The sequence below is a fragment of the Pogoniulus pusillus genome, chromosome 8 (genome assembly GCF_015220805.1).
Source record: "Pogoniulus pusillus isolate bPogPus1 chromosome 8, bPogPus1.pri, whole genome shotgun sequence".
In the NCBI taxonomy this organism is placed as follows: domain Eukaryota; kingdom Metazoa; phylum Chordata; class Aves; order Piciformes; family Lybiidae; genus Pogoniulus; species Pogoniulus pusillus.
In genome coordinates this window covers 30,661,297-30,681,835 of record NC_087271.1, presented here as the reverse complement: position 1 = coordinate 30,681,835, position 20,539 = coordinate 30,661,297, and the positions used below count along the sequence as shown (strand labels likewise).

Sequence of the window (20,539 nt, the reverse complement as noted above, 5' to 3'; positions counted from 1 at the left end):
CGTGGAAATACAGCTTTTGGATGCTCCAGCTGTTTATTTATGTCTTTAGAACAAGGACTACTCCTTGGGCTGTCCATGCAGAAGTGGAAAGCTTTGAGGTAGTTATCACTGGCAGCAGGATGCCTACCCAAGAAGCTGCTGATCCAAATTGGCTTCTTGGAAACATAGGCATAGCCCTGTGCTCACTGCAGATGACTTCCCTGTCTGGTTGGTTAGTTCTTACACGAATAGTGATGTAAAGGGGAACTTCTACAGCGACATACATACGTTTTCAGACTATAGGTGGGGGAATGAGTACCTTTGCAGCCAAGTCACTGAAACTTTGCCAAAGGTCTGTCTCCAGCCCTGCTTTCACGCTTTCCACAGATGATCTTAACTGACCCTGCTTTCACACCTTCCCCAGGTGATGCTAACTGACTGATTTAGGCCCAAGCGTAACAAAGCAGTTAAGTGGAGGTGTGCGCAATCTCCAAAATGAGCACTGTTGGTTTTGTTAATTCTTCGAACTACAAACAATGTTTGTATTGTAGTTTAGCTAAACAAGCAAACCTCCCTTCAAAACAATCATCTAATTAAATAGTGGTGTTTTAGATCCTATCAAGAACCTCTCCTGTCATTGATCTACAGACCTAAAAAGAGGGTTAAAGGAAGGTGTTCAAGTAACAGTCTTTTTCCTGTCTCCATCAAACCCAGCTGGATTTACAGAGCTGCTCCCTGAGTCCCTCAGAGAGATGTCTGTATTTTAACATCTGTTATTGGTGTGTAGATAATGTTTGTATGAGAATAATGTTCACCCAGTCTCAAATAGCTCTTCCATGTAGAATTTCCAATTGCAGAGGGCTTTGAATAAAAACAAGTTGTCCATTTTATGAGAACCTAGTTACCCTCATTCAGTCTTAGTGGCTGTGCAAACTCTGTGGTTTGCCCTCTTCTGCAGAAGAGCGTGAGGAACATCTGACCTCGGTTTCTTGTTTTTAATTTGGTTGTATTTGCAGCTTTCCTTCCAGTCTCAGCACAGGGGCCAGTGTTTGCTTAGGAGTGAGGTGCAAATTCTTTATGTGGTCCCACTTCCCTGGACAGGCGTGCAGCTGCCATGCCCTGCCGCCTGCCAGGGACATGGCATTGCTGCTCGGTGTACTGCTTGGGACCTGCTCTAAAGACTCAAGTGCACGTGGATTTTTTTGTTGCATAATTAATTGTTTGGCCATTGTTTTAAAGAAATTGTTTCGAGTTTTGGGAGCGGTCAGTGGAATTCTGTTGGGCGTTGTGTGAAATTTTTGTTTCATGATGATATCTGTCATTGTATTTCCCACATGTCAGGGGATGCTTCGATCTTAACTATAGGATAAAGCTGGTAAGGACAGTCCCATCTGGAGGTTGTTGTGCAAGACAGCGCCTTGCTTTTATACATAAACCTGGAATTGAATCTCTGTAGTTCTTTTGTGGCTTTTTAGGCAGTACATTATATCAAAAGCAGGGGCTATTTCCTCATTGGTATAAGAACACCGGAGAAATACTAGGTAGCAACTTCTTAAACCGACTGTTTTTGAACTTGGCAGAAAGCAGCCACTTCTGTGTGAGTATCTGTGACCTTTCAGCAGAGCTATCTCACTGCCGTTTATCTAAATTGCATGGTGTTAAAAATACAGGCAAGCAGACCTGACTCCTCATCATGTGCACGTTCTGCCTTGACAGGCTGAAATCTGATTTTGCAATCACATCAACTTATCTTTTGTCCTTTCCCATGAGGTCTAATGCAAATGTCACACAACAGCATATATATCCTAAACATTTGTCTTTTCCTCTTTTTGTTTTTTTCCCTTTCTTTCTGTCAACAGATTTAATAGAAAATGTTTACATAGCTTCAAGGAGCAGGAAGGAGCCCAGGTACCCCCAGGCCAGCGAGGCTCCTGAACACAGGCCACAGGTGAACAGCATTACTGTTTCCAAGAAACGCAGCTGGCTGCAGCAGAGCACCCATCAACCTCCTCCTTCTCCAGAAGAAAACACCTCTAAGGAAACGCATGGAGCTGTTGTCCTGGTACCCAAATCTCCCATCCTGCTGCCTGAACCCACAGTGCTGCAGGGTCCGTCCATGCCACCAGTGGGGTGGGAGCACCCTGCACGAAGCTGTGCTCCTGTTAGTGCTCCGTCAAGTGCCACAAGCCCTGCTGCACTGAGAAGCACTGCTTTGGACTTCACTGAGGATAACGATGCAGATGATGAAGGTGAAATATGGTACAATCCGATCCCTGAAGATGATGAGCCAGACTTGCTGAGAGTCTGCTCTTCTGCTGTGAATAGCCCTGTGGCTGTGGGCTCCCTAGCGGTCCGGTACAATCCTCACCCTGGGGGTGACTCTGGAATGCCCGTGGGTCCCCACGAAGGTGCCCCAAGCTCCATGGAGAGTGTGGGGAGCAGTCGCATGGCTCATCCTGGTGAAGTGAGTCAGGCCGATGCCTTGCATCCTGGGGAGCACTTTCAGCAGTACCGACAGAGGTTTGGCTGCAAAGCTCCCAGCATGCCAGCAGTCGAGGACAATCCCGCCTTTAAGTGCCCTTCAGCAGGTAAGGGGGTTCAGGAACGTGGAAGTGTTATGTCCTCTATTTTTTTTTTTAAAGGAATAATAAACCCTCCTGTCTTCCTCTTCTGTTTCTCATCTTTGGTGAGCAAATTTCTGGCAGAAATGCACATCGAGGTTGTTAAAAAATCATCTGGTTGTGAGACTGTTGCCTACTGAATGTACAGCTGCACAGTTGTTTCTCAGTCATTTTTCTCATTGTATGTCCAGGTGTGGCTGTCCTTTGTGGTCTTTGGGTCCCACCTTGCAAAGGTTTTACAAAGTGAGCTTACTAGAGCCTGGCACCGTGAGGGGACACCGAGTTTCCTTTGTTAGCTACTGTCTAACCCTGGCCTTGGATTCTATCCTTGAAGGAGTTTCTTTAACTTGCTGTCTGGGGCTTTTTAATAATGACTTTTTAGAAAACAACATAAATGCTATTAATCACCTTGCTTTCTGTAATTACTGTTTTGTTGTCTGTCTTGGGCTAATTTAATAGACTGCAGAGGAGTGGTTTCCACTTCTGGAAGCCAGCCTCTTTGTTGTTATCTTTGGCTAAGTGATAGTCTCATTTCCATAATTCCATTAGTGTGTGATTTTGTCATCATATTAAATATTTTTCCCAGAAGAACCTGAAGAAAAATAAAACCACACCAAGCAAAAGTAAGCAGGAACCCCCCCCAACCCTTTCCAGAAAGATATTTTTAAGAAGTGGTGTGTCTTATATTATCTTGTCTTTAACTCTAGTATCCCATTGAGAGTTAGAAACAGTGTGAAGTTAGGAAACACAGAATTCCAGGTTCCTCTCTTTGCAGAAAGTTGGTTCTTTCTTTGCACTGACTTTTAAGAGCCCTTATCTCTGCCCAGCGTAGCAGAGAAGACCTGAAACACCAGCATTGGAGCCCAGATGTGCATTGTCCTCTAGAGGAACCCCCATCTGAGCTGTCCCCATCCAACCTCCTCATCCCAGCAGGCTTCTGGCTGTGTGTCCCTGCATGCCAGGAGCTGCTGTGCCTGTATTCCCAGCACGGAGGTTGCTTCTGGGAAAGGGACTTGTTTTCAAAGGCACCAGAGCAACTGTTGTAAACAGCAGAATTAAAAACACTTAGTCTTCTCTTCTGGGAGCTCATATTCTGTTCTTTTTGTCAAAATGATGCAGATATGAGCATGGTTTTAGTTGCAAAGTGTGTTAAAGTTATCCTGCATTTATTTAGGAATAGCTCACTTTTAAAGTCGTGTCAAATACTGCAAGACAGATGAAATGCTGTGTTCTTAAGTAGATTTTTTTTTTTGGTCATTGTTGGAGCTCTAGGCACTTTGAAGAGGTCAGTAAACAGGGTTCATTAAGAAATCCATGTGTGTCCACCTGAAAGCCGTTTGACTCCTGTTTGAGTGGTTAATCTCTCAGTATATAGGTGACTTCTTATTTCCTAGAAAAATGAATCCCTTTAAGAACTTTAAAAAAACAAATCTGTTTTCATAGTGAAGAAACATTTATTTCTGATTGCAAAATTGCCTATTTACAGTGTCTCATGAAATCAGGGAAAATGTGTTATGGATTTCTCCTGATTGGTTTGTTATACATTGAGTTAATGAAGGTGCTTTAAATGCAGCTCTCTTTTTGCATGTCTTGAATAGCTCTCGCATTGAATAGATTAATTGATGATAAAGTGGATCCCTGCTGCTCAGTAATTGGCTTTATTAAGGAGAAGTAGCTTAGTTCTTTTTAATCCAGTTAAGGCATCTGCAGTTATTTTCAGTCAAATTTAAAATGACAATTCATCCATACAGAATTACTGCATGAAGGGCAACATGGCCAATTAAATGTATTTGTATTAGGACCTTGTTTGAATTGCACAGCTGCAGTGAAATCCATGTCTGTATTGTCAGAAAGCTGAACGCATTTAATAGTAACTCCTGAGCAATAAGCAGGTACTGCTTTGGGGAAAAGTCAGCTTACCTTTCTTCTTGATATGACTTTATGTATGTCAATGTGCTAGTTTGAGCCTAGCTGGGATGTTTTGGTGAGAAGAATTAGATTACAGGCTGTGAAAATGAAACAGTGGTGATGTGTACTTCACTTATAGGCTTGCTGAGATGTATAAAAACAAGAACATAAACACAGATGACAGAATCTCTCTCTCTGGGCTTTTTGGGCTGCACGAACCTGTCTCTCTAACCTGCCATCTGTGTGACTAATCCTTCTGCTTCCTAACCCCCATGACCAATCCTCCAAACCCACCTTAAGCATAAGGCAAAGTCAGAGGTAAGGTAGAGGGGTGGTGAAAAGGTGGAAGGGTGGTTGGGAGGCCATCTTGGGGAATCTAGTTTCTGGGAGGGCTGTTGTGTTTCTGTATTACCTTTCTAACAATATATTTCTGTATATATTGTAAATATCTGCTTGTGTATTGTGCTAAGCTGTAAATATAGCTTCATTCATTCAATTTCCAGCAGCTGAATCTAGTCTAGGTGATTTTCTTAAGAGTGTGTGTGTGGGTAACACCCAAACCACAACAGTCAAAATCAGTTAGTGTAAGAGTCTAGAGTATTAGATTTTGAGAAGCATGGGTAGAATAATATAGGACACTATAAAAGTCAATAAAATACATAGTTGCTGTTTTTTGTCATTTGCTCTTCTTTTGATAACGGAATCATTTTTACCTTTAAAACTTTAAATGCTGTTGCCTTAGTTGGATTTCCAGCTTCACAGATAGAAAATAGTTGTGGATTTTTTTGTTCTTGTTTTATTCTTTTGAGAGATTGAAGATTAATAAAAACAATTATAGAACTCAGAGTCTTCCCAAACACAGTAGCAAATAAATGCTTCCTGTAAATATTATTGGTAGAATGGCTTGTAGTTGTAGAGATGCTAATTTGCATCGTTAGTTCCTGGTGTTAATCTAGTTACTTTCTACAGTAAATTCCATGTTAATAGGATTTGTCAGGCAACTCCTTAGCGAATGATTCTGGCCATGCTGGCTTTTGAAAACAAACTGATTAAAAATGGGGCACCCCTGTAGCAGAACTTGAGAAAATAATTAATGTATTGTGTTTATAACAAGCACACAGACGGTAAGAGTAAGACAGAAGGTTGGTTCTGAGTTAGTAATGTAGCCAACTTGCACTCTTAGGTCTTTGGGAGAAGTTTTAAGTGGTGAACAGGCCTGGAGGCTGTTTCCTTTTGCAGGCAAAATGGTTACAATCAGAAAAGTAGCAGTATTTTTTATTAATTCAGTATGAAAATACATATATAGGGTTTTGTATATATAAAATATTAAAGGAGGTTTTCTTTACAACTGTTTAGGATTGAACTCGTATGCCTCTATAGATGTGTGCATGCTGAGAAAGAACATGCCCTTAAAATGTTGGCTCCTGCAACGTTTACATCGTGGAGCTCTGAACTGTGCCTTCTGAAGAATCTGTAATATTTTTGCTTTTGGGGAGGATTACTGTAGGGATTAGTGTCTGCCTAATCAGTGGCATCATCTCACAAGTGTCTATCTCAGAGACATCCCAACAGGACTTGTGCAGGTTGCCAGGATGTACATGTGTTAGCTGCCTGTATGGAAAATCCTGGTGGGAATCACCATAAGCAGATTTCAGTGTTGTAGGAAGTGAAAATTGATGCCATATTCTCACTTAGCCTAAGTACATGCCAACTTGGAGCTCTTCCTTCACTTAGACTGTGCCCACTGTCTCAGTTTCCAGTTACATCTTTGGGGGCCAATGCAAATACTTTGCATGCTTAGATATTGCAAATAAGCTTCCAGCAATATCCATACACCAAGCAGAAAATTTCCTTCCATACACTACAAGTACTATTAGCTTAATTATATTTTTTTCCAATTGGAAGATGCTTTTGTGATTTAACAGTTTTCCAAGTGCAAGGAACTTTGTTTTCATGAGGCAGAAAAGCATTCAGGCAAAATATTTGCATAATGTTTGAGATACCAGAATAGTTTGTTGTGTGGCAGAAAAGTCCCTCTGCTCCCTCTTTCTCCTGCAGAGATGAAGCCAGTTTGTCTGGGCTTTTGGGCAGTTTGTGCATGTGCTTTTAAAGTTTGAGGGCTTATTCATGCATGTGTCTTTGATCCATGGGGTGACAACACCATAAAGACCTACTGTTGAGAAGTGGCAAAAGCATGTAGTAACTGTGGAGTAGAAGCAGTTAATTTAAAATAGCTATTGCCTTTTGCAGTTACTGAGTTACTGTTTATCCTCTGACTGGGGAAATAAAGGCAAAGCCACTTTTCATAACATGAAAAGCACAGCAAGGGGAGGAAATCTTCACGAGCGCAGCCCAAACAAGGCAGTGCTCGGCGTCAGCCATGGTACTGCCACTTGCTTTTGGTGTAGTGCCAGCGTCTGAGCAGAGCCGACTGGTTTACTTGCATCACAGAATCACTGATGTTTAAAATATCAGACTCTAAGTTTGGTCAGAGATCTAAAGTGCTGTTATATGTCCTTTTTCCTCTCTCTAATGAGATACTGCTTTCATGGATGCTCTGAGGATCACTGCCATGATGGAGAGCAGGCAGTAGTCAGCCGCTTAACCTCTTGGCATGCATGAGCCTCCTGGGGGTTATACTGTAAATCCTTTCCCATTTTAATCTAAAGCAATTTAGTTTTTATCTTTTACTCCTATAGAAGTGTTTCCTGGGGTGGTGGGTTTATCACAGCCTGATTCATATCAGTCTCCAAGTTTGTGCCCTTTCCTCTGTTAGTTCTCTTACCAAATAGAAATTCTTCAACAAAATGATTCCTTTCCTCTAGATACAGAATCTTGTCCTCTAGATGTTTAAATTCTTTCTGCGATTGAATGATGCAGGAAGCCAGCACCACGGTGTATCTCTCAGCTGTGGGTTCACAACATAGGTCAGTTGCACTCTCAGACAATTTCTTAACAACCTCACTTGGATTTTTACAATACAATTCTCTCGAGCCCATTCTGTATCAGAACATCTGATAATACACCTCATTTTGTGTAAAAACTCCATCATCAGGAAGCTCCTGATTTCGCTGTGCCGTTCTGTTCCCAATATTCAAATTTAATATGCAGAAATAGGAAAATATCCAACTTCATTAACACCAATTCCCACACCAAACAAACAAAAACCTCAGATCAATAAAGTATTTACAACTATCATAGGACATCTGCAGCTGAAAAGGAACTCAGAAGGTCATCCTGTCCTCCATTTGATGGGAAAAGGAGCCTAGATAAGCCTAGCACTGTTTCCAGTTATATCTGGAAACCCTTAAGTGATGGAGGCTGCACTGCACTCTTGGGGATGTTGTTTGAACGATTAAGTGTTCTCACTGGTAAAAATTAATAAAATATGCTGTGATGGTTTGGGTGTTACCCACCCCCACACACACTTAAAGTCACCCAGACTAGATTCAGCCAAGCTGGAAATCAAAATGAAGCTTTATATTTACAGCTTAGCACAATATACAAGCAGAATTTGCAATATATACAACTATATACAGAAATGCACAAGTTAAAAAGGTAATACAGAAACACAGAACCTCTCCCAGAAACCAGAGTCCCCAGGAGGGGCTCACCACCACCCTTCCATCTCCTTCCCACCCCTCTACCTTATTCCAGACTTTACCTTATGTTCAAGGTGAGTTTGGAGAATTGGCCAGAGGGGTTGTGAAGCAGGCAGATTAGTTACACAGACAGCAGGTTAGGGAGAGGAGGGAAGCAGCTAGAGCCAGACAGAGCAACTGTGTTATCTATATTTATGTTCTTATTTTTATACCACACATAGAATCATAGAATCAACCAGGTTGGAAGAAACCTCCAAGATCATCCAGTCCAACCTAGCACCCAGCCCTATTCAGTCAACTACCACACATAGAAATATACATCTCAGCAAGCCTATGAGTGCAGTAGACATCACCATTGTTTCCTTTTTACAACCCATAATCTAATTCTTCTCACCAAAACATTCCAGCTAGCTGCGAACTAGCACATATATACACACACACACATATATATATATACAGTGAGCTGCATACATAAAAGTGATGATCCTCAGGCATGACATGTCTCTTATGTTTTATATCCTACCATTCTTCCATAAAGCTGTTTTAAAAAATTAACTCTTGTGGTGGCCCATGTAGTGCCAGAATGAGTGAGGACAGGGACAATGGAGAGCCTCTTTGTAGCATAGCCTCGTGGTAGTAAAAGGAGCAAGGTACAGCTCGGTTGCTGTAGCACCCTTGTGAGAAAGCTGCACCAGATTGCTTGGCTGGGAAGTGAAGTGTTACTGGGCTGTGCTACGGCTCCTTTTGCAGCTTGTCCAGAGCTGTGTCATGTACACTCTTTAAAATTGCATGCATACCTCAGCACATTGCTGGCTTTAGTGGAACAACATGTGGCTCAGTGCTGATGGGAATACCATCCTGCATAATACTCGACTGTTAAGTTTCTTCCAGCCACATACTTCCTTTTAACTGTTTGGTGCTGAACACAGCACAAGTTGGACACACAAAAGTCAGGGTGTTGGATTGACTCTTCAGTTTTAATGAGCTGAGGAGAGTTTAATTTGCTGGCCTGCTTTTCCAAGCCTGTGCCAGAGGGTTTTGACAGAAAGGGAAGATTAATGTTAGCGGGCGGCAGTATGGCACTGATTGCCGTGGAGCGCTCCAGGCCAGCCCACCAGTGGGACCGTGCTGTGATTTGCAGTACAAGGGAAGGCTTTGTCTGCTTTTATCAAACACCACATTTCTAACTAGCTGCTTGCCAGAAAAACACAGCAGGCGTGCTAGAAATAGCCCTTCCCCTGCAAGGGAACTACTTCCATCAGATCCAGGGCTAAATGAATTTTCCTCTCTTGCTCCAGAGAAGAGATTCTATATGTTACTCTTCATAACTGAGACTTCCCTTTATAAAGATACTTTTTTAAACAACTATCTGCAAAAGTTATTAAAGCCAAAGTTCTGTTGGAAGTAGAGCTAGTCTTTCTAGGGTTCTTCTGGGGAGAGGAGTCAGAATCACAGCAAAGCACTTTGGTCAGACCAGATAGCTTGATATAAATGTTTAAGCTGAGTGAAATTTAAAAAGTAAGCTGTAGTTAAATGGCAGAAATAAACTTTGATGAGTGGGGGATTTGTAAAAGCATCACTAGCTGTGTGATGATTTGAACTTAAAGTGATTAGAGCCTTTAAGAAACCAGTAAGAGAAATCTCTATGAAGTGTGATTTGCTCAGAATCTCATGAAAACAACACGTTTGTCTTTCAGTATTCCATAAATAAGCTTTCTCTTTCTCTGGCTGTCAGGGTAGGATGACAGGTGGATGTAGGTGGTTTAGTCTCTGTGAGCTGCTCGGGCTAATTGCAACACAGAGGGTTAGCGTGCTTAGGGTCTCCACAGTACCCTAGCCTGCATGGGCAAGGCTACACAAGTGCCTTTGCTAAAATTTCATAAGTGATGAATGAATGGGGTGGTTGTTGCTAGCAAGAACCACTCTTTAGTGTCTCAAGAGATAGAAAAGTGGCTCTAAGTAAAAATACTTGTGTAATTTTACTACTGTCTGTCACTGTGGCTTCAGTTCCCTTCTAGCATGCTTAGTTAACTTGTGTGGATTCATTGCATTTTCTGCAGTCATCGCTGCCTCATACTGGTGAAAGTGAAAAGAAGCCTGAACTATAGGTTGATTTGGATTTGCTTGAGTACTGGACCGTGAGGTGAACCACAGATTCCTGGCTGTATGCAGTAGTGGCTTATGTCTGATAGTTTAATGTTCCTTAACCAATTGTGTTTTACTGTGAAATTGAAGGAGTCTCTTTTTCCCTCTTCAGCATCAATGCCTGCTGGTATGATCCTTTCCTTTTTTCGGGTGCCTTGAAAGATAGGTGATTTTCCACAAGGAGATTGAGAACCATATCACTTTAAGCCTTGTCATTGTGCCAGAAAGGATGAAAAGTTGCTGGCAGGAATGAGGCAGTGCAGGATGCAGCTTCTGAGAGGAAAAAATCTTCCTTGTATTCATCCTCCTCTGTCCTGCCACAAAAAGTAGGATCTGAGAGAGATGGGAGAGAAGGTGTGAGACACTGTCTGTGTCTGTGTAGGAGGCATTTAGGGCTCTTTGGGGTAATAGAAGGACACGCTCAAGGGAATAGTCATATTCTTTACTAGAGACAAGTGTCTTTCCTCTAGCCTTAAGTGCAGTGGGCAGCACTGATACGCTGGCTAGGTAGTTAACTGCTTCATAGACAAGAGTACATTTGCCATATTCCAGCGTCTTCCTATTTAAGATTGGCTTTGTTGCACCTGTGCCCCAAGAATGCAGCCACATGTGCTCAAATGGGTGATGCTGCACAAATGGATCAGGCTGAGCGCAGCGGGTAAGTTAGCTTGTTTGTTTATTTGGAGGCTCTGGCCCTTTTGTCTCCATAATGCAGAACAAATCTGGCTTTTGAATGTGAATCGCCAGATTTGGCTGGAGGAGTCAGCAGAGCATAGCTTTGTGATTGCTTAAGAACTTCTGACTGATGAATGAGTGATCGTTGTCTGAAGGAATTATGTTTCTCAAGTTATGACAAATTGATGTCTTTTCTCCTGGTTAAAGATTTATTTTTTCATTGCTATGGAAGTTACTAAGCTGTTTGAAAAACATTGTTCGTCTCTTTTCTTCTAAAGGGTCTGGAGTTGCACTTGCACACAAAGCTGATATACCTTCAACAGAGGTTTCTCCTCCAAGTCCCAGTCCTCTGAAAAAAAGTGGATCAATCAACTGGCCTTTTCCTGATAGAATTAAGTCTCCCAGGACTGTGAGGAAGCTTTCCATGAAGATGAAAAAACTGCCAGAGCTGAGCAGGAAGCTGAGCGTTAAGGGAACTTCAAGCCATACTAGTTCAGATAATCCTCCTTCCCAGCAGAAAGGTAGCTGTCGAGAAACAAGCCATACGGTGTCTTTGCCATCTTCTGGGAACTCAAGCACAGCTGCCAGCAGGAATGTAATAAGCCGTTACCATCTCGACAGCAGTGTGTCATCACAACACACCTACAAAAAGAAAAGCTCAAGGAGCTTCAAATCCTTCAACAAAGGTGGTTACCTCAGTGATGGTGACTCTCCTGAACTTATATCAAAATCAGGTAAACACAGGCATGAAACCAAGTGTGGGAAGGGAAAGGAGAGCCTTCCAAGTAACGGTGGTAAGGGTGAAATAGATATCGATGCCTTCAGACACTACAACTTTTCTGATCAGCCCAAGTGTTCTCAGTATATCTCTGGTCTTATGAGCATCCACTTTTATGGTGCTGAAGACTTGAAACCACCAAGAATCGATTCAAAAGATGTCTTTTGTGCAATACAGGTGGACTCAGTAAACAAAGCAAGAACAGCCCTGCTTACGTGCAGGACAACGTTTTTAGATATGGACCACACGTTTAACATAGAAATTGAAAATGCTCAGCACTTAAAGCTGGTGGTGTTCAGCTGGGAACCCACCCCACGGAAGAACCGGGTCTGTTGTCATGGAACTGTGGCTCTTCCCACTCTTTTCCGAGTGACAAAGACACATCAGCTGGCTGTCAAGCTGGAACCAAGGGGGCTTATTTATGTCAAGCTGTCGCTCATGGAGCAGTGGGAGAACTCTCTTGATGACCTTGATGCAGGGCAGGAGCCTGTGATGTTTGGGGTGGATGCCCGAAAAGTTGTAGAGAAGGAAAACGTGGGCTTGATGGTGCCACTTTTGATGCAGAAATGCATTCTGGAGATCGAGAAGAGAGGCTGTCAGGTACTGTGCGTGTTTTAATCAGTATTGTTAATATTTCTATGTTGGGATAGCTGTTGCTGTGGAGCCTGAGCAGGGGAAGGGGAAATTAAAAACACCTTTACATGTAATTTTTTTTTCTCTGCTAGTCCTGTTTGGTACACATTAGTCATTGTAATATGAGAAAATAACAGAGCTGTGTGAAGTCAGTGCTTCTGGCTTGTCCTTTGTAGACCAGATGTACCCTTGCTCACAGGAGATTCTCATGGTAGACTGGGTGTAGTGAGATGAAACTGCAGCCCCCAGCAATGAAGAATACCCTTCAAAAAGCAGAGCTGAGAACTTGAAAATACTTGATTCCTGAGGTACTGATTGCTCCATATGGACATGTATCTACATGTAAAAATGTTCTCTTACCCAGAACCGAGATGCTTTGTGCAGTGACATGAAGCGATGAGAACAGGTCAAACCTTTACTTTCCTGTGTGCAGTCTTAGGACAGCATGCCAAAGACTTGTCTGGATGTCACTTTGTGCACAGAAGATGCTGAGGGTCTGAATTAGTCCCCGTGTTACTGCTCCTTGCCTTTCTTTGAGTTGTTTTCAAAATTAGGACAGGAGATGACTTCTGTAAAGCAGCAGCGCTCAATGTCTTATCTTCATCCTAATATATAATACAGTTTATTGGTTGTTGTAACCTAGTGGACAAAAACACCCATGAAAAACAAGGTGTGGAAACAACCAGTTATGGATGCTAGATAAGAAGTCTGTTGGGAAGGACAATGCACAATCCTAAGGTCCTATGTTCATTTTGGCAATTAATTTGAAACTAGTGGGAGGCTCTTGTACGATCTTCCGCAGCATATGTTTGTGCTTGGTTTCCTTTACATCTGTTCTTACTCAGAAGTAATCACACCTAACACTGTTACTATTTGAAATTGCTGTCAGATTGGATGTAGTTCCAGGTGTTAAGAGATTAACTCTGATTTATAACCTAGGTCGTAAAATTATTACAGAGAAATAGTACTTCTGTGTAATTGCTTTGCTTGAAGTCGCTACTGATAGTAAATGTATGATTCTTGTTGTGAATGCTTTTCTTAATGTTATGCAAGTAAGTGGAAGAGAAATTCTATTGTTTTTTTTCCCAATGTATACATCTCATGATTTCAGCATTTTATTTTGGGCTTATTAGCACCTAGTCATGCAAATGATATTGGGTAATCAAGGCAACACTGGTAATGAAGCGATTGGAGTCTGAATGTACCTGGTGCTTTTGAGCATGAAATCTAATTTGTGTATTTGCACAGGGAGAATCAAAAATGCAAAATATACTGTTAACTTCTTCTTTTAACAGTGTGTCTGACATTTTTGACTTCCCTTGTGGACTACTGTCACGATGTAACATCTCCACATCAGTTTCAGATGTGGCATTAGAAAACTAAGTGTAGGTGCTTAAGTTTTAGGCAAATACTAGATTGTAGTTAGCCCTGAGAAGAAGGGAGTACAGATTCCACTGGGTAACTTTCAGTTTATTTAAACAGAAGTTAATATATGGACAGACAAATGCTCTTGTTCACAAACCTAGATGGATGTGACCTAAATCAGTACAAAGTCAGAGCATTAAAATTGTATTTTTGTTGTCTTTTGAGTCCTTGGTAGTTTTGGACTAAAAATCCACTGCTCAGTGCAGTGGCCCACAAAGTTCCTTATAATAAAATCAGTATGTTTCACACTGAGCTCCTTAAAATCATAGGAGCGCTTTGTATGAATGGTGTTGAGCAAAATGAAAAGTAAATAATGATAACATGCAAAATCTGAGTGCCTGAAAGCACACAATTTAAGTAGCAGTTCAATCCAAGATTCTGAGTTACATTCCTATCATATTGAGTAATTCCTCTTTTGCATAGAACTCTTCATATAATTTGAAACATGTGGAATTCAGCATCTTGTCTTTAAGACAGCATATTATAGGTCTCATTTTCATGAAACTCTGGTTACTGGTATCAAGTTTTAATTTTGTTTACTGCATAACTTGTAGGAATTTAGGGTTTTTTTTAACTGGTTTATAGCATTTATTATTTTTAGTAGGTAGTCAGTTGTGTGGCTGCTTTATTTTTATGCTGATGATTGACTTATTTTGGTGTGCTGTAATTTTGTAGACATAAAGATGAAAATGCTTTTTCTCCTTCCTTTCTGCTGAATCATAGAATCATGTTGTTTGGAAAAGACCTCTATGATCATTGAATCCAAGCATTGTCTACCTGTCAAGCCTGCTGCTAAACCATGTCCTTCAGATCCACATCTATGCATCAAGTTCCAGTTCTATCTTGTATGATTTTACACACTTATACTAGGGGGGAAAAAAGTGTTCACCTGGATGAGTAGAATAATAAGAGATGTCAGGCAAATCCTGCCTGACAAAGCTGGTGGCCTTCTATGAACAAGTCACAACATTAATAGATGAGGGGCGAGCAACTGAAGTCATTTACCTGGACCTGAGCAAGACCTTTGACACTGTCCTGCGCCACATTCTAGTCTCCAAGCTGGTGAAACATGGGTTTGATGGGTGGACCACTAGATGGATAAAGAACTGGCTTGATGGCTTCACCCAAAGAGTATGCCAATGGGTCCATGTCCAAGTGGAGGACAGTGACAAGTGGAATCCCTCAGGGATCAGTCCTGGGTCCTTGTGGTCCCTTCCAACCCTGACTGATTCTATGATTCTATGTTTAATCTGTATTTCTTTGCTTCCCATGTTTGCATAAAGGCAAAACACTAAGTGATTCCAACTTAAAAGTTGTGTTCTGTCAGTAAAATACTGCTCAGCACGTTCACTGTTATGGAAGACATTATTGTTACTCGCTTGCTGCTGAACAGTCCCAACAGTGACTCTTGTGAAATGTTTGATGCTGCACACAACCATTTGATGGTAGTGATTTGCACTGTTCGAGTTTACTTAACATACATTTCCCAACGATTGTTTGTTTGCAGGATGAGATGATACATTAGCCAACTATTGGTCCTCTCTCTCTTCAAGAAGCTGACTGATGTGGGCCTGTTGTTTTTGCTTCTAGGTGGTAGGACTGTATCGGCTCTGTGGTTCAGCAGCAGTTAAGAAAGAGCTTCGAGAGGCATTTGAGAAGGACAGCAAGGCTGTTACGCTTTGTGAGAGCCGCTACCCAGATATTAATGTCATAACAGGTAATACAATTGCTGGGGGGTTTTGTGTCAATGTGGAATTGTATGGTGTTCCTAATGTGCCTTTTAAAAGGTGAAATTATACTCTCAAGTAGTTTTCAGTTGCCATTTAACAAACTGTTAACTGCTTTTTTGTATATCTGAACATTAGACGAGAATGAGGTCAGAAACAGTGAGATTGTGTAGATGCGAAGCAGTGGTGATTTGGAAGGAGAGGGGTATGGAAGGAGCTGCTTTCATAACTGCTCTACTACTGAGAGAAATGGAAGAGTCTGGAAGGATCTGAAGTCCACAGAGCTGATTAAAACCCTGCTGTTGGTTTGTATTGCAGCAGCTCTTGAAAAAAATGGTTATAATCAGGCACATCTGCCATGCTGATACCTCTGCAACACATGATCCAAGGGCCATGCCAGATCAACCTGTTGTCCTCTCTTTATGTTGAAGATTGTAGGATTTTTGGAAGCAGATTTCCCATCATCTTGTGCAGACTAGTTAGAGCTGCAAAAGTGCCATCCTTTGAATCATTGCTTCCTTTAGAACATAATTAAGTAGCAGCATTCTCTTCCCCTCTGGAGTGGTCCCCTACATGCTGTCATGCAGCAAGCTCCTAGAAAGAGTGAGAACTGGGGGTACAGCAACAGGAGGTCTTAGGAAGCCTGTCTGCATCTGTATCAGCTCTTTGCATGAATGTCTTACAAGAGTTGCACTGCACAGCTGAAGTAAGCCGTTGAGGATTTTTGTTTGTTTGTTTGCTTAAAAGAGAAACAGTTTCATAACTGTTGGTACTTGTTACATAAGTTAAAGTTGATCTGATTTCAGGCATCACCGAGTAAGCCAACTGCTCTAGGAAATCAGTTAAAAGCTTTCATTTCCTTCATATCCAGGGGTGGAAAATGTAATAAAATTAGTCAGTGTATGAATTTTCTGTGCCAAAGCCTTTTCTGTAACATCCAACATTGAGCTGCACGGGACAGTACTACCCTGTTTGGTAGTTCATTTCAGTGTATTAGGAATGAGTTTTGTTGTTTACAGTTTGCAGAGTCATATTAGAGATCTTACCAAGTGACACTTAGAGGGTTAAGTAGGCTTTTTTGATCAGGTGCTTTAATCTTCCTTATCTTGGCTGGTTTCATTGAGTTCAGTGTTGCTCACAGGTACCGGTGGCATTCTCAGCAGTGAAAACTTGTGTTTATGTTTCATTCCAATGCGATATACCTTTTACAAAGAGAAGTTGGGTCGAGGGAGAATGTTTGCCTATGTTTAGCTATATTTGCAGTTCTGAGGCTGATGCACACAATTTGTGCTTTTATCAGCCAAAATAAATTCAGTAAATTCAGTATTTCAATAGATTACAAATCCTCAGCATAAATCTTGGATGATTTGAAGTCCTTTTGGAAATGTGAGTAGTAGTGCTCCTTCTCAAAAAAGACAAAAAAGATTTTTTCTGCTTTTTTTTTTTGGTTTTGACAACTCTCCAAAGGCCAAAGAATGATCATTTAACCTTGACTTAGAAATGTTCTTAGGGTTGGCACAGGCTTACACATAATTAAGTGTGCTTGTGACTGAAGCGTGCAGCAAGTTGTCAGAACTGACCAGCAGTCGTCTTACTGCACTGTGTCTCTTTGCATCCACGTGAATTCATATCTCTGCATAAAGCATGCAGTACTGTTAACAGTCCAGTGGGTCAGCAAAAACAGGAATTAATGAAGTGGATGGTAATTTCTGCTCACTATCTATATTTGTTGTGTGTGACCGTGTCAAGGGGAATGTGCTAGGGGGCTGGCAGCAGCAGGAAGCATAGATTCCTGGAAAAAAGTGTAACAGCAGCCTCTTACCGGGCTGATTTAGCTGAGTGAATAACAAAAAGGATTTAGAAAGGTCAAGGAGCATTCATGGCTCTCAAACTATCTTGTTATTCATGGCTAAACAGGAGAAAGTTGTTTGGCAGGTGGTAGTCCTATGACTGTGGATGCTGTTACAGAAATTCCTACTAAATGATTATTAATAGATGGGTGTGAGTGTTTCAACAGTGTAAGCTGATTTGATTATGAGATACCACTTCCTACTGTAAGCTGATATCAGTTTCAACCTTGACCTCCAAAAAAAGCACAACTGAAACAAACAAAAAAAATCCCAATAAAAGGCAGCATCTCCTGCTAGTGTTTTGCTTATGGGAAAAGGAGAATGTCCCAGACCATATTCTGCTGCACCAGCTTCTGCCGTGTTTGTCTTGTAATGGAACATGAGCCTCTAAAATCTGGGGAAGAAATAAAACTTGGTGGGAAGGGAGGAGTATGAGTAAGTTATTAAAAACTAACCACTTAGCTGTAGCAGTAATAAAAGTGGCATATTCTTTTTTTTTCCTTCTTCTTCTTTTTTTAAACCCAGAAAAGCAAGGAAAGCAAACACCAAACCACCAGAGGGAATATGTTTTCAGGAAAATATGTGGATAGTTGATGGTTGTTTACATATTTTATATTCCTGATGGGACATACCCATTTTTAGCACTGGGTGAGCTGTTAGGTGCTGTGTGGTGGTCTGCAGAGACAGACTTTTTGCCTGGCTACCCCATGCCTTACGCTGCAGAGAGAAATAGCCTGTCAGCTCCAGAGGGTGATGCTGGTCAGTTAGTGCTGCTCATTTGCTGTGGCCTCAATACCTTCATCAGTGCTTGGTGCAGTAATGTTTTTAAAATAAAAACGTGCAGATAGATAGAATCCATCTCTTACTTGCATTCTGCATGTGAACATGGCTATAAAGGGAAAAAGAGTGTGTCCAGAAGATCAAGAGGGGTTCTCCTCCCCCTCTACTCCGCCCTGGTGAGACCCTATCTTGAATACTGAATTCAGTTTTGGGCTCCCCAGTTTAAGAGGGACAGGGATCTGCTGGAGTGAGTCCAGCGGAAGGTTAAGAGGATGATTAGGGGACTGGAGGGCATGGCTTATGAGGAGAGGCTGAGAGACTTGGGACTTTTTAGTCTGGAGAAGAGAAGACTTAGAGGGAATTTGATAAATGTTTATAAATATCTGAGGGCTGGCCAGGAGAGGGGGGGCAGGCTCTGCTCACTTGCTCCTTGTGATAGGACAAGGAGCAATGGGTGTAAGTTGCAGCAAGAGGATCTGCCTCAACGCAAGGGGGGACTTCTTCACTGTAAGGGTCCCAGAGCACTGGAACAGGCTCCTTGAAGAGGTTGTGGGGTCTTCTTCTGTGGAGACTTTCAAGGCCTGTCTGGATGTGTTCCTCTGTGATCTGTGTTAGAGAGTATTGTCCTGCTGTGGCAGGGAGGTTGGACTCGATGATCTCCTTGGGTCCTTTCCAAGCCCTAACATCCTGTGAGAACATTAACTTCCAGTCTGTATGATTTGTTTTTTTTTTTCTTAGAAGCAACCTCATAACAAAACCTGCTGCTATACTGTTCAGTTAAGAGCTAGGTTACAAAAACTGAGATTTGGTGAACTGTCAGTTTGTTAAATAGCACAGTGTCATGGTATTTGCAGTGATTTGGGGTTTTACAAGGCTATGAGGACATATATCTTCCACCTTTCCAATTCTGACTTTTTAGAGGACAGGCTGCTTTATTAATTGCAGTAACTGCTTCCATAAAGCTTTGTTTTTTCAGTTCACCATTTCTTTGTGAAGTATTTAAATTCAATTGTGATTTAGCTGAAATGAGTAATCTCTAAGAGCCCATTCCTTGGCTCTCCCTTGTCTTAGTCAGGATTCTGGTCACCTTGTGCCTGGTGCTCCTGCTTTGGTGCACACAGCAGCCCCTCCATGCACGCCTCTTCTCTGGAGGTGGTGCACCTTCATAGCCTGATTTCAATCTGTTGTTTGTGATAAGCTGCCTTGCATGAGCTTGGAGAAGCTGACAGATTAGGAGTGCTGGTGCCCTCGGCCTCGGCATAGCACATAAATACTTCCTGCCTCTTAGTTGACTTTGTCAGGAGTCCCATGGTTCACTGTGCCCTTTTGCTGTTGACTTCCCATCTCTTACTCCCAAGTGCAAGGCTTGCCACTGGAGGGTTTTTTTCATGTGACAGGTGAAGCTGATGAGCCCTGCTGCTCCCCAGAATCACTGGAAGGTGAATCACTGGAAAGCATGTCAAAAACAACTATTCCTGTGTCTCTTCTGAAAGGTGTCCTAAAGGATTATCTGCGAGAGCTACCCTCTCCCCTGATAACTAAGCAGCTCTATGAAGCAGTGTTGGATGCCATGGTGAAAACCCCCTTGAAAATGACAGCAAACAATTGTGAAAATGACCCAAGTGACTCTGAGCACACTGCAGCCCTTCTGGATTGCTTGCCAGATGTCGAGAAGGTGAGCGGTGTAAGCAGGTTCAAGTAAATGGCATGCTTCAGAAAATAAATCAGCATTTTCACACAGGGTATGAAATATATCAAAATGTGTACACCTGTTTTGTTTGTGACTTAACATTCCACTTGGATTTTTGGTGCTCCATGACTTTGAAAATGCTTCCATACTGTGATTAATTGGAGAGTCCAAACCGCTGGCTTTATTCTAGATTGCGTTTTGTGTTGCCTCTGTAAAACCAAGTGGAAATCTATGGTCACTACTTTTACATTGTTAGGTGGAAGATTTTCCCCTGTGGCACTGTCCTCTCTTTTTATGCAGCTCTCAGATCTGTATATCATAATTACATGAGCAAATGCATTCCTCCTTCCTAAGTATGTGTGATGAAGACTTTGCTTCCCATACTGTGCAGAGCAGTGTGCTGTTACCTGCCAAATTCACTGCCATAGAAAACCAATTAGCCATTTCTGGCCAGGGAGAGAGAGAGAGGTATAATGTGTCCTGCACAGTACCCAGAAGTTACCTGGAAGCTTGTTCTAATGCTGAGGTCATCTTGATATATTTTTTTTTTTTTTATAATGTACCTGGCTTAGCTTTACTGCCTCTGTAGCTTGTCTCCACTCTCTGATGTCCCCTTTCCACTGTGAGAAAACTCAGCCATGTAAAATTTCAGATCAGGTGAGAAACAAGCTGAATTTTACCAGAAAACCTGTCTTAAGCATTTGGTGCTGTCATAATCTAATAGGA

At 41.8% G+C, this 20,539-nt stretch overlaps 1 protein-coding gene across 2 annotated transcripts in view; it reads left to right on the top strand.

Annotated features, from left to right (window-relative positions):
• SYDE2 (synapse defective Rho GTPase homolog 2) overlaps positions 1 to 20,539 on the top strand; it is a 31,519-nt gene that overhangs the window by 1,993 nt on the left and 8,987 nt on the right. For both annotated transcript variants that reach the window (XM_064147926.1, XM_064147927.1), the window contains exons 2-5: positions 1,839 to 2,567; positions 11,209 to 12,308; positions 15,357 to 15,483; positions 19,617 to 19,798. In XM_064147926.1, coding sequence (XP_064003996.1) covers positions 1,839 to 2,567; positions 11,209 to 12,308; positions 15,357 to 15,483; positions 19,617 to 19,798 — 2,138 coding nt within the window. The remainder of the gene's footprint in view (positions 1 to 1,838; positions 2,568 to 11,208; positions 12,309 to 15,356; positions 15,484 to 19,616; positions 19,799 to 20,539) is intronic.